This window comes from Oreochromis niloticus, linkage group LG11 (genome assembly GCF_001858045.2).
Source record: "Oreochromis niloticus isolate F11D_XX linkage group LG11, O_niloticus_UMD_NMBU, whole genome shotgun sequence".
Lineage (NCBI taxonomy): Eukaryota > Metazoa > Chordata > Actinopteri > Cichliformes > Cichlidae > Oreochromis > Oreochromis niloticus.
The window spans coordinates 1,821,673-1,838,713 of NC_031976.2; the positions used below are offsets into that span (position 1 = coordinate 1,821,673).

A 17,041-nucleotide genomic window follows, 5' to 3' on the forward strand; every position below is an offset into this window, starting at 1 on the left:
ATGTATACTTATCTTTAGTGTGTGGCTTATTTACTAGTTATTATTATTAATAACAAATAGTTATTATTACTAAAACAATAGCCAACTGGTCAGTTTCTTTTTTCCTAACATTTCTAACTAAATGAAATCAAGATGCTGTTAGAGGGCATGTCATACAGAAACTTTCTAACCCTGAGCTTGGTGGAACCCTACGTGACCACATAATAATAAAGTATTCTGATGCTGATGATGTGAGATGACTGGATATGTACATGGGTGACTGTTTGGTAGAAAAATAATGAGGTCATGTGCAGTTCAGGTTGTACAGTTGAAAGAGAAAGTTCAGTAACTTTTGGTCTGGCTAAGAGCCTGTCTGTAATTCCTTTATTCCAGGTATCATTTAACAACTGAACTCAGCGTTTGAAGTAGATCACAGCTGTTCATATGTGCATCATCTATGCAATATACCGTGTGTCCTGATCTGCTAGTAAGTACTGTAGGCTTATAGTAATGTCACTACCTGATTGTTTTAACTATTATGCTAAAGCACTATGTATTTTACTCTGTTACTGTATTCATTAACATTAATCTGTTAGCATGTGTTACCCACATTTGCCGAGTTGTACTTAGGCAGCTTTTTTTCTCCTATGGAAATGGACATGTTCATTAAATCAGTAATATTTGCTTTGACACACACACACAAAAACCTGGAAAACGTTACTGTTTTAAATTTTTCTAAGGAAGCTCTCCCTATGGCAGTGCCATCCTCACCAGTCTAATATTTATCTCTTTTTTCACTGTGTCATTCCTGCTTCGTCTTCTCTTTGTCTCTATGGCACCGCCAAGTGCTGAGAAAGAGAAGGGTATCTCCGACTGTAAAGTGCTCTTCCATTCCTTGCTTAAAGCACCCTGCAGTAGCAGCATGGTAATTCTGCTCCTCTATCTTTCCTCTGCATCATGTTTACCTAGCAACAAGCATCACCCGCGGCTGGCCATCCCATTGGTCATTTGAAAACGCACCGGGGACCAATAGCAGGGCTGTTGCCATGGTACAGTGTATAGTTGCCGGGTGGAATTTTGCTGCAAGGCACGTGAGACTCAAAGTCTGCTTGCCTCCGTGCACTGCTGCTGTAATCTCCGCTGTCTGGTCGTTAGTACAGCTGAACGTGATTTAGTGGAAGACAGTAAGTCCATGAAGGGAAATACTAAAGTTTATTCACATATTCGGTAATATAGCCACAGCAGTAAAGAAATGAAACACACACACACACACACACACACACACACACAAAAAGAACAGTTCAGCAGGAAATGGATGCACATAATTATAGTGTACTGAGCTGGATTTTAGTTTTAGAATTAATTATTTTACGTCAAAGTCAAAATCAAAAGTACTAAGAGAGAAGATCTATATTAAAGCCAATTGTTCCAGGTTACTACAGGTCAGGATACATTTTAAACTGCTGTTCATCAAGTACCCTTTAAAATCAAGCAGAAAAAATGTGAAAAAGCAAGACTGAGAAAACACCATCTATGTTCAAAACTCCCTGTACAAAGGAACTTAAATGAAACTAGTGCTTAATATAAACCAGTATCCACATAGTAATGAAGTTTTGGGTGTACAGTACTGTGCAAAAGTCATGAGCCACTCCACGTTTCTTTATATTTTGTTAGGAAAATAGGAAATATTGCTGCACTTACATGGAGATATAGTATGTACATACAGTTCTAACTAGCTTGAGCATCAATATTTGCTATGACAGGTTTCACTCTTCAGAACAACCTCTCTTTACTTTCCCTCGCTGCTCTCTTCAGCAGCTTTCCGTAACTTCTTTAAATAGTTTTCAGGAATAGTTCTCCGGGCATCTTGAAGGACATTCAAATCTCGTTGGATGTTTCTGTATTTGCTCTGTTATCTGTCAAGAAGAGCCCACACTGCTTCAATAATTCATTGTATGTTTCCAATTTCATTGTATGCTCATGCTTACAATTACAATAAAGCTCATCTTAGCGTATCTTATCTTATCCTATCTTAATGATGAGGTCTGAGGGAACCCAATCCATGACTGATAGTGTTTCATTGTGATGTTTTCTATCCAACTATGCTTTTACTGCAATGGCAGTGTGTTGTGGATCATTGTCATGCTGAAAAACCAAACCATTGCCAATCAGATCCTTTCCAGACTGAATCTGAATACTTTTCTACATTTATACTTTCATCAATTTTGACAGGATCTATAAAACCACTGAGTGACATGCACCCCTGACCCGTGACAGAGCTCACATTCGGACCTTTCCCTTGACCTCCTCATACATACTGATCTCAATTTGAACTGATTATTACATTTGGATTCACCACTCCATCAGACCTGTTCCACTGATTTTTCAGTCCAGTTCTTGTATAATTTGGCATACCTCAGTCTTTTCTTCCTGTTTTTCTTCCTTAAAAATGGCTTCTTTACAGCAACCCTTCTACTGAGACCATTTCTGATGAGGCTTCAGTGGATAGTAGATGCATCTCGCAGTCAAGGTTTATGTGTTTACTGGACTCCTTCCTTCCTTTTGTCCTTCCCTGGTCCACCTTCAGTTTTTTAAGGACACACTGCAAATACTCTCTTAAGATATGCTAGTTTTCAGCTAATATAATCTCTTTGGGAATCGCATTGTTACTTCAAAAATACCGTTTAATGCCTATATTTGTAATTTTTAATTGAGTCAAAAAAATGAGAACAAATGATGTTTTTTGCAAAAGGCTGCTATTATAAAATTGCCTAAAGAGAACAATTAAAACTGGTTCTTTGCTAAACTGTCTGTTATGTGTAGATACAACATTAGTACATGCCTAAAAGTTAAGTACTTTTTTATGGTTCATTGGCCAGATATCAAGATGTAATGTTGAAAGTAGTCAGGTACAAGCATTGGACTAAAAATAAGTGAAAAAGAAGCCATTGCCAAAATAAAAACTCTGAAAGACCTTCAGAAAGTCAGAAGAAGTTTTCCTTAAGACCACTGTGAAAAAAATGGCAAGTAACTCTGGCTCCTTGGACGATAAATATAAAGAAATGTGAGTCAAGACTTGTTGTATATAAATGTTATAGCTTAGATATTTGTATTAAATGTTTTTGTTTTGTTTTGATAGTTTTGAGGGGTGGTGGACAGCGTCATGAGAGTAGAAATGTTATAAGCTCTGGGTTGTGCAATTCATTCTCCCAAAGGGCCACATAAAAAACTAGGACTGTTGTGGAGCACCAATTAGATAAACTTGTTTATACTCAGTATTAATTTTTATCATTGTATAAACCTACTGGTAAGAGTAGAGGTTACAATAAAAGTGTCACCACATTATTTGCCGTTAACATCATCACAGAACAATGGGCGTCAGCAGATGTAACATCAATTTGACGTCAACTTTGTCATAGTGCTGTTTGTCCTTGGCCAATGAAAATGTGAAATCAGCACAGCAAAAAAAAACACACCAACATATCAATATCATATCAATTTAAAAAAAAAAAAAATCAATTATGAACAAAATGTGCATGTGACTTTTCACTTTATATAACGTGTTACTGCTATTTTAATTGTAATTCAGTCACTTCAGCTCTCATTTTTTCCAGCTCTTTCTCCTTATTCCCTGAGAGAAATCTTGGGTTTGGGCTTGAACTAGTGCATTAAAGTCAGGTTCAGTGTCTGAGCAAATGCACCATTGTCCTTGCACTCTTCATCTGAGAGATCTGGAATGTCCTTACCTTTTTTAACAAAAAACTCTTGAATTTCTTTTTATCACTTTGGCTGAGCCACCAGATGTGTGGTAGCCTATGTCACCGTCGACTGTATCATGCTCAATAAATTGTCTATGATCATTGCTCTTGCATAATGAAGTTAACTATTTTGATTTTAACACCAACACTATGGTATAAAACATCTGCTGGTGTATAATAAATGCAAAAATGCCTGTTTCAGTTCTGGCTTCATTTCAGTCATTTTTTTCTTGCACCTGCTTCAAACGTGTTTTGTTTTGTTTTTATCAGATTTGGACAGCCATCGTCGTACCTGCCAGTTTGATCCATTTCAGCCCCAGCCTATCCGTAATATTAAAAACTCTTGTTATCCCACATACAAAAATGAGAACCTGGGCTGTGTCACAAATCTGAAAGTTCTCGTCCAGTGTCAAGGAGATGGTCAAAACTGAAGCTTCAGATTTCCCACCTTCTCTGTCCATTTTGTTATGGTTCAGCTGGAGAGGGGCACTTTGTCTAATACTTCTTTTTTCCTCAGGGTTTATTTAACAGGACAGAGTCACACAGTCTTTGATAAACTCCGCATCAGGAGTTTTTTCTTCTTCTTTTTTTTTTTTTTTACTTTTATGGAAATTACAATACACCTTTGTTGCTTTTATTTTGAAGGTCACATATAAGCAGAAACCATTTTCTGATGAGGAGTTTATCAAAGAGTGTTTGGTGGCTTAAAATGGAATGTATTCTGACTTTACATTTGAATTCTTATTTCCCATTTACCTCACATGGGCTGGTCAAGGACAAGCAAGGGGCTGTACAATGCCCAGGTCTGCACTGTGGTAGGACGGTGAAAAGCTGGCTTTTTAATTGTTATGGATACATCTTTCTGTAAGGTATAAACCTTCCTTACACATCTGTCTTTATTATAAATCCTGATCTGCCTCTTTTATTCACTGTTGTTTTTACAGCTTAGTTTGGGGCTTTTCTTATTTTTATTTCCAGCTCTAGATCCAGTGGGATTTCTGGCATTTGCACCCAAATATCAGATTAATCATTGTTCAGGAGAAATTCAGTTTAGGCTAAATCATATTTACTAAAACCGTCATACCTGCCAAACCACTGTCTTCCTGTAGAACTTTGTGGGCCTGCACTTTTCCCTTTGTAGCATGCTTTACATTGCACTGGTTCCTACACAGGCCCAGTCACCCTAAGCTGGGCATGAGTCATTTTTGAAGTAGAGCACCTGTAGCAATAAATCTTCATGTAATACCCTGTTGCCCCTGTCTTGCATTTGTCTGTAATGTTAAGCCTCTTATTTTCATAGATTTTTTTTAAATGCAAATTTTATATTTATAACATATTATTTGGCTAGGCTGTCTTAATTTAACTGTGATTGCTCCGCTGTTTTTCATCATGTGATTGTGAGGGGAATTGGACCCCAAGTGTTTTGGAGATGGCTGCAGTCAGAGGAACATTGCAAAGGCATAAATTGGGGACTTTCTGATACATTTGGTGTGAAATTTAGCTTGGTGTTCAAAACTAGACTATTCAGGAGATTTGTCTGTTGTTGCAGCATGCCCTTCATAGGACTGTATTAACAGCATTTGCCCATAAATGAATTACATGATGGAGCTAATAAGCTGTGTCATCTCAAAATAACAGAAATATAACACCAATACAACAATCAGGATGTAAAGTCCAACAGTAACCAGTAGACGTGACAGAAGATTCTGCCCTTTTGAAAGGGCACTACATTTAGAATGATGAACCACTGGGAGGTGATTACACAAAGCTATTGTGGATTAGTTAGGCTGTTACTTTTTAAAACCATATATGACTTAGCATTCAACACCAGTTCGAGAGTCAGCCTGTATTTAAAACAAATCCTAAAAACTGATGAGCACTGACACATTTGTTGAGGCAGTTGAGTTTGAGGGTGATTTTAATGCAAAGAGCAATCAGTTGGTTTCTAACACTGTGCTGAGCTGTTCCCAGGCAGCATTGTGCTTGATTTAGCCAGAATGCTCGGATAGCAACAGGAACAACTTTTAGCTTTGGCTGGTTTGTAAAGACAAGTCAAATCTCTCAGCTGTAAAGTCACTCAGTGACCATGTGCTTATTGGAACCTTTTGCCCCTTTCTCTCCCCCGCTGTATTTCCACCCCCACCATTTCGGTCTGCCTGTCCTTCTTTCCATTTCTACCTGACATCTTCAAACTATTTCCGCGTCACTACTGCTTCGCGCCGCGCCGTTAGAAGACACCCAGGGAAACTAAGCCGACCGCCCCGCCCACAGACCCGTTGCTACCCAATTACAGCAGGGGATGGGACTTTATGTAGCCAATTGCATTGCAGCTGCCATGGCGTCGGGTAGCAACAGAGAGTGTGCGTGCAGAGTGAGGGTAGAGGCTACGACTGCCAGAGTACAGAGAAGTTAGAACATTTTGAAAGCCTGAACAAAAAGAGCCTTTGTGTGTTACACGGTAGCAACATAAACGTGGCAGTTCGCTCATTTGGTTCATTTCTGACAACCGAATAAAGCATTAATTACACTGTCATTTTAACTGCTCGTTTTTACGGTCTCACAGGCTGCTGTCCACCGAGAACTAACTAAGGTTGTTGTGGTTTTAAGTAAAACAGAGGTGTAGAGGTTATCTGTTTTACTCATTTTAACACTGTTAACACGGACTGTTATGTCAGCGAAGTAGCGCTTATGTAAAACAGTCGTTAGTCAAAGCTGTCCCATGTATACAATGTTCAATCGTTTTTCGATTTTCAGTGAACGTTGTCCATGTAAGCCTGTGTATAAACTTCCAGTATATATATCCCGCTGTTACTATAAATGGACAGGACGGGAGAGGTTTGCTTGGAGCGAACTACTGCTGTCAGAGGGAAGGCAGCTGTACCGCTAACTCACTTGATTTGTTGATGCTGTTTCGTATAGTTATTTGAAATACTTTTGGTAGTTGATATTAAAGTCTGTGTGAAACGTCGACAATGCCACGTGTTTAACCTGTGTTCGCATCTCTGCTGGTATTAATAGTACTCAGTGTGGCTGTGCCAGACACACCAGCCCCGACCCCTGCCACCGGCACATGGTACAGTCCCTATCGCAGGGTGGGGGAGCGTGTGGGAGAGGCGCACAGATTCTGTCTAACGGAGAAGGAAACGGGCGAAAAACATGACTCACAATCGCCCCAGAGAAGGTTTCCACCTTGAAGGAATAAAACTATTTTTCCCGTTCTGAGAAGGACGAGTTTACGAGGACAGTAAGTGTGAGAGAAGAAAGCGGAAGCAGACTGACGAGTGGGCCCGTCAAGAAGCGAAAGGCAGCAAGCTCAGGAACTCTGGAATTGGTTTCTTTTGTTTACTCCGAGGCGACTCTGAAGTTTTGGATTGTTGCAGTTCAGTCGTTGTTTGCGATATTACTAGCGAGTAATTACCTCAGAGACTCGACCTCTTCCTGGACCGTGTTATTGTGCCGGTGTTTCGGAGTGTAACGCGGCCCGTCGTCGGCTTTTGTCTAACGCGGGGAACATTGGGCCCCAGCGCACAGACCCTGGAGCTATACTGCCTCTCAATATTTCCTCCGCTTCTGAGCCGGAGCTGAAGTTCCTCGGCTGAGGTGAAGTGTTCCCGTGCTGGTGGTTCGTCACTTTGCGCCAGCCGGCGGTCCCGTTGACTCGTGAATGCTCAAGTACAGTTAGAGTAACTTTGTGTGGAGCTACACACCTCTGAAGCAACAAGGCGCACTGGATTGCGCAAAAAAGTGCTTCTTATTAAAGCTGAGTGTATACTAATATTGTTTGTCTAATAAAAGGGCGCCTTTTTAGCCTGACAGAGGGCAGCCACCTCTTGCTGTAGGCTTTGAAGGGAAACGGCACAGGACTCCGTGGAGCTCAGGCTGAATATACTGTGTGACTTTCTCGGTGCAGGCTGTTTGTGTCACTGGATTAATCTGAGTGATCACATCACTCTGCGCTGTCCTACTCTGTCTGGCAACGAGTCCCCCAGAAAGCACCAGTAATTGGGGCTATTTTTAGTGTCAGGGATGGGGTAAAAGCAGGCAGCTGGAAACCCAACTCCCCTCCATCTCCTTCTCTTCCATCCCATCTATCATCCTACCTCGCTCGTCCACCTGGCAGTATGCTTGGCGAGCCTGGTTAGCACAGGTTCCACTTACAGCTAGTTGAGGTGGCTTATAAGTAGGAAAAAAAAAACAGCAACAAGTGGACATATTCTGCTTCATAATAAAAAAGATGTGCTAGAACCATACTGACCATGTAGTCTAAGGAACCTGGCAAAACTAGCAGTCCTGTGTTCCACTAGTCAAATCTGCAGCAGACACAAAGCCCGTTCTGGATTACTCCTGAAATGGCTGAAGAACTAGCTACTTACTTTTGGTTTATTCTGGCCAGGACTTACTGAACGTATCAAAGAGACTCTATGCGTTTATCCCTGGGACATTTGGCCTAAACGCGTAATCACAGTAGACACTAGATTCGATAAAACGCTTGCTTTTGACTACCTGAAAGATCAGTCACCAGCGACCTGGAGTGATATACACCTCCAGCGCACAGAAAGAATGCATGAAACTGCCAAAACCAACCTAACGAAAAACTGACCTAACTAACCAAATATTCTTTCCCTTCCACTCCCATGTCTGCAGAGAGACAGAATATATATCTATATGTACCATGAGAGATCTATATATAGTGTAACACCACAAAAGACAGAAATTACATCCTTTATATTTTTACTTCCGAGAGACAAGCTGCCTGTACACCATTTGGTTGCCTTAGAAACCACAGTCACAAAAGATTAAAAAAAATTTTTTTAAAAACAAGCCAGAGAAGACGGTGCCTTTTGATTGGTTGGTTGGTTGGTTTCCCACCACGTCAAGATTCCTTTTTTAGTTGGATGTAAACTTTTGAAGCAAACTCTGGGATTGATGACAGTTACCTGACCCGCACGAGTTCTGCTCGTCTGTCACAGCGTTTTGATTGACACTGTTTCCCTGCTGCATTGGACATTTCCAAGCATTTCCATGGTTGTCACGTCATCATCTGTGGAAGACCAGACTGTGCCCACTTGCAGGATGGTCCAGTCAGAACCTTGGATCACCTCAGCCCTGCTCCGCAAGAACAAGAGTTAGTACACACCAGAATACACACAATCCCACTGATTTCAAAACAGTGGAAACTCTTCTTTACTCACAGTATAGTAACCTGTGTGTGTGGGTGGGTGGTAGATCATTTATACATACACAATTTTAGGAGCATGTGTTGACTTTAAATTGTGCGTTGACTGTGATAGGGTCCTGGCGTGTGACCTGAGCGTTCTAAAAGTGGCCACATGTCTGTCTGCAGTCGGACCGTTAGCGTTTCGATGGGCTTAAAAAAGCAAATAAACAAAAAGAATGGCTTTGATGTGCCGTAACTTTTCAGTTTCTTTTTAGTAGTGTTCAAAAAGTGCAACAAATGGCTTTTGTTTTCTAGCACATGAATTATAATTACTCTGAGGTCTGTCTGTGCTTCTCGCTCAAACTAGTTAGACACATTAATGAACACAACTGTGAGGACTAGACCAGAGGGCCGGCTGATGTAGTGAATACTTGCTTTCACTTGCATGAAGATTTCAGATGGTTCAGTGCTAAAGCATCTTAATGCTTCTCACTGCTGTTTCTCCAGTCAGTGAGTTTTTAGCATTTTATTCACCAGCAAGTGCAAGTTGTTTCATATTGTTGTTTCCTGTGTTTGATGCACCGTTCCACTCCTGCCAAATACTCTGCACCTGAGTTATGTGTTCACACAGCTCAGTGTTTCTCTCAGTGGGTTTGTTGTTGTTGTTGTTGTTGTTGTTGTTGTTGTTTTTGTAGAACCAGACTGTGCCCACTTGCAGGATGGTCCAGTCAGAACCTTGGATCTGACTGGACCATCAGAACAACATCTATATCACACGTGTTTGATGGTAAATCTATAACAGAGTCCTTGCAGTGTATTACCTCTGGGTTGAGGTTAAACATGCCAAAGTTTGGCCTTGATGTTCTTCTGCTCCATAAATAGTCCATGTATGCCTGATGTTTAGCAAAGATTGGTTAGTCTTTTAATAGTAATCAGCAACACCATGTGAGGCAGTCTGGATCTAGCACCAGAAGTGTGCCTTTAGGACTTTGTTAAACCAAATGACAATGAAAGGTTACCTGGTTCAAATGCAATTGTGTAATCACACACACACACACACACACACACAAACACACACACACACACACACACACACAAGCAAATGCTTCTACTTAGGTTCACTGCACAAGCATAGATTATGTATAGCCTTTAATGCTTTTAGTTGTTATTTATATATATGTATATATATATATGTATACATATATATGTATACATATATATATATATATATATATATATGTATATATGTGTGTGTGTGTGTGTGTGTGTGTGTGTGTGTATGCATAATTTAGCATCACAGTGTAAACTTGAGCTAATACGCTCACATTTCTTCGTTGTAGCCTGACGTACTCTTTTAAAATCAGTCATTCACGAATACACTTCAACATGCAGACACACACAGATGCAGACAAACACTTACACATGAAACCTACCTCATCTACAGGATACAATGCTATCATTAAAGGGTTTGGTGGGTTTTTGACAGATATGCATTAAACCATTAAAACATGTCCATGTCTGAAATGGAAATCCATGAGCAGTTTGTTTTGAAAGACCAGTGGTTTTTGCTTATCCCATTACTCAGTGAATTGATGGAATAATCAATAGAAGTCTTGATTACTAAATTATTAGTAGCTTCAATGCAGCTGGTTAAAAAAAACTACAACATCCTAGCTAGAAATGATTTTTCACTTTTATTGTATTATGTATGATTGTGTATTTTGTAACAATACTGAAGCGTTACAAGGTGAAGTTACTTTATTGGTAAAGTCTTAGTCAGTAATTTAATGTGTTTGCTGGAAATTTCCAGGCAGAAATCCATCTAAGCTGCTTTTGTGCTTACATTCAGCTTAGACTGTGTCACTATCATGCTGGTGATGCTGCTGCTGCTCCTTATTTCCGTAGATTCACAATTCAAACCTGGCAGTGTGTCATCAGTGACAGTAACTCATTACAAAATGAGTTACATTTACGTACACTTGTAAATGCAACCTGCACGCATCAATAAAACAAGTTGTTGCAAATTTTTCCTGAAATCTCGTGATGTTATTTTGAGGCCATATGGCCCACACCTAATGTCCAGTGTCTTAATCAGGATTCAAGGTTGCTCGTTAGTGTCTGTTTGTGTTGCTATTTGGCTGCACAGAGTGAAAGATTCTGAGTATGCAGAGTGCCATTCCAAGGGATTGACAGCAAAGTTGACAGTGTAGATGGACAAGTGTGGGGAAAAGGACAGAATGTGGCTGCAGTAGACACAGCTTTGTGTGTGTTAGAACTTCAGTCTTCTCCAGCCAGCTGAAGGACCAACAAGAGCAAAAGCAAGAGGAGCCCACAGAGTGTGTTTGTGACAGAAAACAACCTGTAGACGAGCTGTCTGTCGTTTCTCCATAGGACTGACAACCATGCAGGTCCCTTCACTAAACTGCTGGGCCATCATTTAATGTGTTGCATGTTCACATTGATTCATAGTCTCTGAAAACTACCAGAGGAGTGCAACACTATCCTTTCTAAACATACTCTTTCATTTGTTTTCTTTTTTTTGTTTTTGTATGTTTTTTGCGGATGGAGCTAAAAAGCATCATCCAACACATGGATCCAAAATGAAAGACTAGGGTGCTCTGCCTTTCAGATTTAATCCCCATTTAACTAATGTTGTCATAGTTTTGGTTTCTGTGTACGAATTCCTTGTTTGAAATTGTTAAAAAATATTTTCTTGTCAATATCTTTTGATTGAAAAATGATCATTGGACTGGTGCTTAAGTAGTGCTTTCATGAAAGCCTCACTGACCCAGTCACATTCATACATGCACTTTTCTGTCTAATGTTCACAAACGCACTCATGTTCCAGCTGATGCATCTCAGGTCATCAGCTACCTTTTCATACTTCAAACTCATTAGATGCTGGTGCTTCTTGACTACAGTGCACTGTTGTCCCAAACAACAGGTGCAGAGCGACTGTATGGAAAATTCCAAGGATTTCACGGACCTGTTTGCTCAGAGCAGTAGTTGTGTTTCTTTGTAATTATCTGTTGTGTATGGTGTGCCTGTAGGATTACTTTAGGAACCAGCTGTGTCACTTATGTAAAGCATTCACAAAATTGAAATCCATAACTGTTGTTGTGCTAGTGGCACACACAGTAGATGTAACAGATTCTGCCATCTGCTGGCATGTTATGGCAGCATTCGTGGGCTGCTGCAAAACCCCTGCCCACTTGATAGTCCGGAGGTTTGTACTAGAGAATTCATGTTACCGTCGAACATTTAAAAAGACACACAGACATTTGTTTGCTTTGTTGCTGCTGCTGCGCTTACTCTTAAATGAAAGAACTTGTGGCTACAGACAGAACGGCTTGAGTTGGGTGTTGTCACATTACTGAGGACCAGTAGTAAATTTGCTTCAGACTGGTCATGACCACAGTACAGGTAAGGGCCAAGTATCGATATTTATCCAAAGATTCTAATTCCCCATCGACATCAGATAATGATGAAGCTGTCACTGTCAGGTCATCATGTCTGATGCTGCAGCGCATCAACCTACAAATATGACATTCCTAATAAACTCTAATGCATGTCTGACTGCTTTAGAAAAGCACATGAGATTTATCACACTAAAACATGACAGACTCAACTTCAAGTCAGAGCAACACTCAGGTTTTTTTAATTAAAATGAGTCCATGTTAAAAGCTTGGGACAGAGTGGATAGCAGACACAAGAATTAACCCCATTTTCAAGTACAAAATAAGTCTGTACAGACAATGAGAGGTTCTTATACCAGAGTAATGCATTAGCATTATTAGAGTGAACATTGGTGGTTAGAAAAGAATCCCAGCGATATTGATGTATAGTCATCCACCTCAGACTTTTTCATCTTTGTTCAGATGTGTGTGGCAGGTAGAAGACATTTCCTGGGTTTATTTGTCATTTAGTTTCATCATAATTATGGCCATGTTTTAGAGGGTTTTTTTGGGGGGGGGGCTGTAGCTCAGGAGGTAGAGCTCATCATCTGCTAATCAGAAGGTTGGTGGTTTGATCCCTGGCTGCTCCAGTCTGCATCCCAAATATACTTGGACAGGATACTGAATCCAAGTTGCTGTCTGATGCATCCATCAGAGTATGAATGTGTGTGAATGGTAGATTGAAGGCACTTGCATAGAAAAAAGTTTTTGTGGGAATGTCTGAAGGAGGCAAATTGACTAAAGCAAATGCTCAGAGTAGAAAAGCATCATTTGTAGTCCATTTACCAGATTTTTACACAAGCCTACACATAAGTCCAGTTGCTGTCAATTTAGTTGCTTAGGATTTCTGTAGGTTGAAGCTCTGTGTCGTATTGCACTGGTGCAAAGTAGTGTTCTGGTTTGGATTCATTCATTATATGATGAACTAGTGCTATGAGTTGCATGTCAGTCTTTACTGTACAGGTTTTGTACCTGTACAGTAAAGACTGTAGTGTTTTTGGTGTTGGATGTCATGTCAGCGTACAGTAGAGTTAATTAGATCTGACTCTACTCTGATCGCTGGTTTGTGTGTATACACATTAATGGTAAAAACTACACTTTCTGTTAAAGGTTTTACATCAAGACATCATAAAAATAATCCGGTCCTTGCTCATCAACATCGGCACTGATCTCAGAGAAGCAGCTGTTGCTGCCCATCAATCTGAAGGTGATGCAATGGCTCATTCAAAGCTCACAAGTTTCAATGAACTGAAGCAAAGCTGTAATGAAGAGTAGACCAGAATTCCTCCACAATAATGTGAGAGACTGAAATCATACAGAAAACAACTACTTTGTTATTGCTACTGAAAGAGATTCTACAACCTACTTAATCATAGGCTGGGATCCTTGATTTTATTTGGTTTTTTGTAAACATTTTAACATTTTAAGCCATTCAACACCATCGGGCCTGCAGCTGAAAGAATAAAAACTAAAGCTGTGTTGTGCAACATGAATTTAATGGAACCCATCAGATTCTCCCATATCTTAATGATAAAGTTGTAATAATATTAATAAGTCTGTTAATTCACACAAGTGACCTTTTTGCAGGCTTTCTTTGCTGCCTTATATTAGGCCACACTTTATTTATATATTTATTTTTTTTCCAGTCTTACTGACCAAAGCGATTCAAACATGCACACATTCATACAGCGCTTTGAACACTAAACTCCTGTACATGCCATTCCTCGTACACAGCTGTGTTAGCTGCATTCTGTATTATGTTTGTAAAAGTACAGTTCACTGTAAAATCATTCGCTCAGCTGAGCTGGTCAGATGTTGCCAATCCCAGCCCATTTAACATCACCTGTGTGTTGACTTTAGGTGCCACAATTCATCGAGTAACACAAACAAGTTCATTATAAAAACGTTTTGCTTCAATGCTTTTTTCAAAACACTGTTTTGTTTTTTTTTGTTGTTTTGTTTTTTTAAGATTTAAAGTGAAATAAAATAAAATATTATATTAATAAAACTTTTTAGAATACAAAAATAACAGTTCTTTTTAAGGCCAGTGAAACTGAGCCGCTGACCTGAAGCTGTGAGGATGAACATTTAATTACTATGAATTATTAACATGTTCACCTTCAGAACATATTGTTTTCAGCAGCAGAAAATTTAGCATCAAAGCTCAGAGTAATCTTCAGGATTCGGATGTGCTCGCCTTTGTTCATTGCAGCCAGGTGTACAGACACACAAACACAAGCCCTGCTAAGGACCAGATTATTTTCTATTATTATATCAAACCTTAGAAGGTGAAAGGTGGTGTCTTTGTGTTTACCGTAATGACGAGGCCTTTCTTCACTGGGCTGTAGTGGGCACAGTATTTGCTTTACACGACCAACTTGTTGTGAGCATGTAGCCTTTGCTTCTGACTGTGCTGTGTGTTGCTGAGCTGTCTGAGGTAACTCCTCTTTGTTTCTCTCATTACTGCTCAGTTGTTGTACAGCAACACAACACCTATAAAGACATGAAACAGTGGTCAGGAAGGGAATAGAAAAGATGACTCTGTTTGAGATGCACTGAAGTCATGAAGCGAGAAAGTGAGGGATGAATGAATGATGGATGGATAAGTAGGACAGAAGGCATATTCAGAGGGAGTGAGATTTGAGAAAGTAGGAAAGATGACGAGGAGAAGAGGGGGAGGAGAAAGCGGCTGGTAGGGTGGGTTGAGTTGCTAGGGGAGAGTATGTCAGAGTGTTGCTGAGAGCCAGGACTGCTATTGGAAGCTACTTGCTTAGCAGGGGAGAAGGAGAAGAGGAGAGAGAAGTAGCTAATGAGTATTGTAGCCTGGCTGCTGAGACAGCACTGGGTTTATTTATAGAGTGCTGGCCAGCCAGCCCTTAGATACCAACAGCGAATCAGCTGAGAGAAAGAAGGCGCTTCAACCAATGGCAGAACAGGCGCGAGGGGGGGGCCGAGTGAGGAAGTGCTGTGACTGCCTCTCAGTCTCTTAAAGAGACTGTGCAGGTTTCTCAGTACTAGGCAGATATTCTCTCTCTCTCTCCCTCCATGAGTGTCATGTTTGTAAGCAGGCCAGGACCTGGACCACAACAGTCCCACACTGAATCACTGTTTCTACCTTATCACACAAGCAAGCACACACAGTTCAGCACAGAGGTTCGGAGCTACTCACACCTTTCTAGGCCCTTCATTCAGCTGCACAGCTTCGTTTACATTCTCATTGAGCCATTTAGAAAACAATGAACAGAAGAGCTCTTCATATTGTGGATGGAAGGTGATAGTGGGGGCAAACCTAGAATTACAAGTTGTTTTTCCATGTTGACTGAGAATGCTTGCCCTGATGGATATACTTGACCCATGAAGCCATGAAATCTCTTTTACTTTGATGTAGTGAACGCTGGACTTTTAGCAGAGGGTGGGCCACTCGACACTGGGCGCCTCCACTAACAACATGTTGTTTCTTAAACTGATTGGCTGCATTCCTGTAGTTGCATGATCAGCTCTCAGTACTTCCTGTGATTTGGAGTTAAAACTTTGCTTTCATCAGGTTCAGTTGAGTCCTAATCATCTTCTGATATGTTAGCCACCTGTCATCATTTCTGGTGCACTGCCTACTGTGTCTAATGCCTCACAGTATATACTTTGTAGAGAGGGATACAGATCCAGGCTCCATATTGAGATAAGTAATTCCAATTGCATTCCCAAACAGTATTTCCATTTCTTACTTGTGGTAGCTTACTATCACTGCACGCTTACTAGAATTATGAAAGAATAGTCACTAGAGATTACTATTGAATCTCTAAAACCGCTGTTTTTGGGGCATCCCTGTGATGCACCTACTCACTCTGGGTGAGTGAGAGAAGAGCCCAGACATCAGGGACACACACTATCCAAACAAGTGACACTAAACTGTGTGAATGCCTAATATTTGCCTGGTCCTATTTTAAAGTTCAAGTTTTTCCTCCAGCTGACACACAACTTCACACAGCATTCAACACCATAATCCCAGACATCCTCATCACCAAACTACACCACCGTCAGTTCCCCCTGCCACCTGCTCCTGGATCAAAGACTTCCTCATAAACCGGCCTCATTCAGTCAGACTCAGCCCCCCCCCCCCGTCACTGAGCACCAGATCCCCACAGGGCTGCATTCTCAGCCCCCCACTCTACACCCTGTACACCTATGACTGTACACTGACCCATCCAACCAACATCATTGTCAAGTATGCCGATGACACCGCTGTGCTTGGGCACATGTCTGATGGAGATGAGTCAGAGTACATGGCAGAGGTAGAGAATTTTTCCCACTGGTGCTCAGAAAATAACCTGAAACTTTCTTAAAACCTCTCTTGTTTTGTACATATCTCTCTTGATTCTGCATATTCCTGCTGTCTGCTATTGTTCCAGCACAGTTGGTGTGGAGCACCCACAATTTTGTTGTACATGTACAATTCCAGTAAAGAGCTATTCTATTCTACATTACAAGTCCGGCCCATCAATAACATTAGCTGACAGTGGTAACGTAACATGATGTCACAGTTGTATCTAAAAGGTGTTACGTGTGTCAGATTGAAGCTCAGAAAACTACCAGCACCTAAACATAAACGGTGGCAGCACACTGTACCAACTCCAGTGTTTTAGCCAACAAATACCACATATATTTGTTCTCTGCTCTTTATTAATAACCACTTT

At 40.6% G+C, this 17,041-nt stretch overlaps 1 protein-coding gene across 1 annotated transcript in view; it reads left to right on the forward strand.

The window, feature by feature from the left end:
• Window positions 1-6,809: 6,809 nt before the first annotated feature.
• Window positions 6,810-17,041, forward strand: part of dyrk1b (dual-specificity tyrosine-(Y)-phosphorylation regulated kinase 1B) — a 29,263-nt gene continuing 19,031 nt past the window's right edge. Inside the window, 1 exon segment of the mRNA XM_003446204.5 lies at window positions 6,810-8,862. Within this exon segment, the coding sequence (XP_003446252.3) occupies window positions 8,760-8,862 (103 nt within the window). The 5' untranslated portion in view covers window positions 6,810-8,759.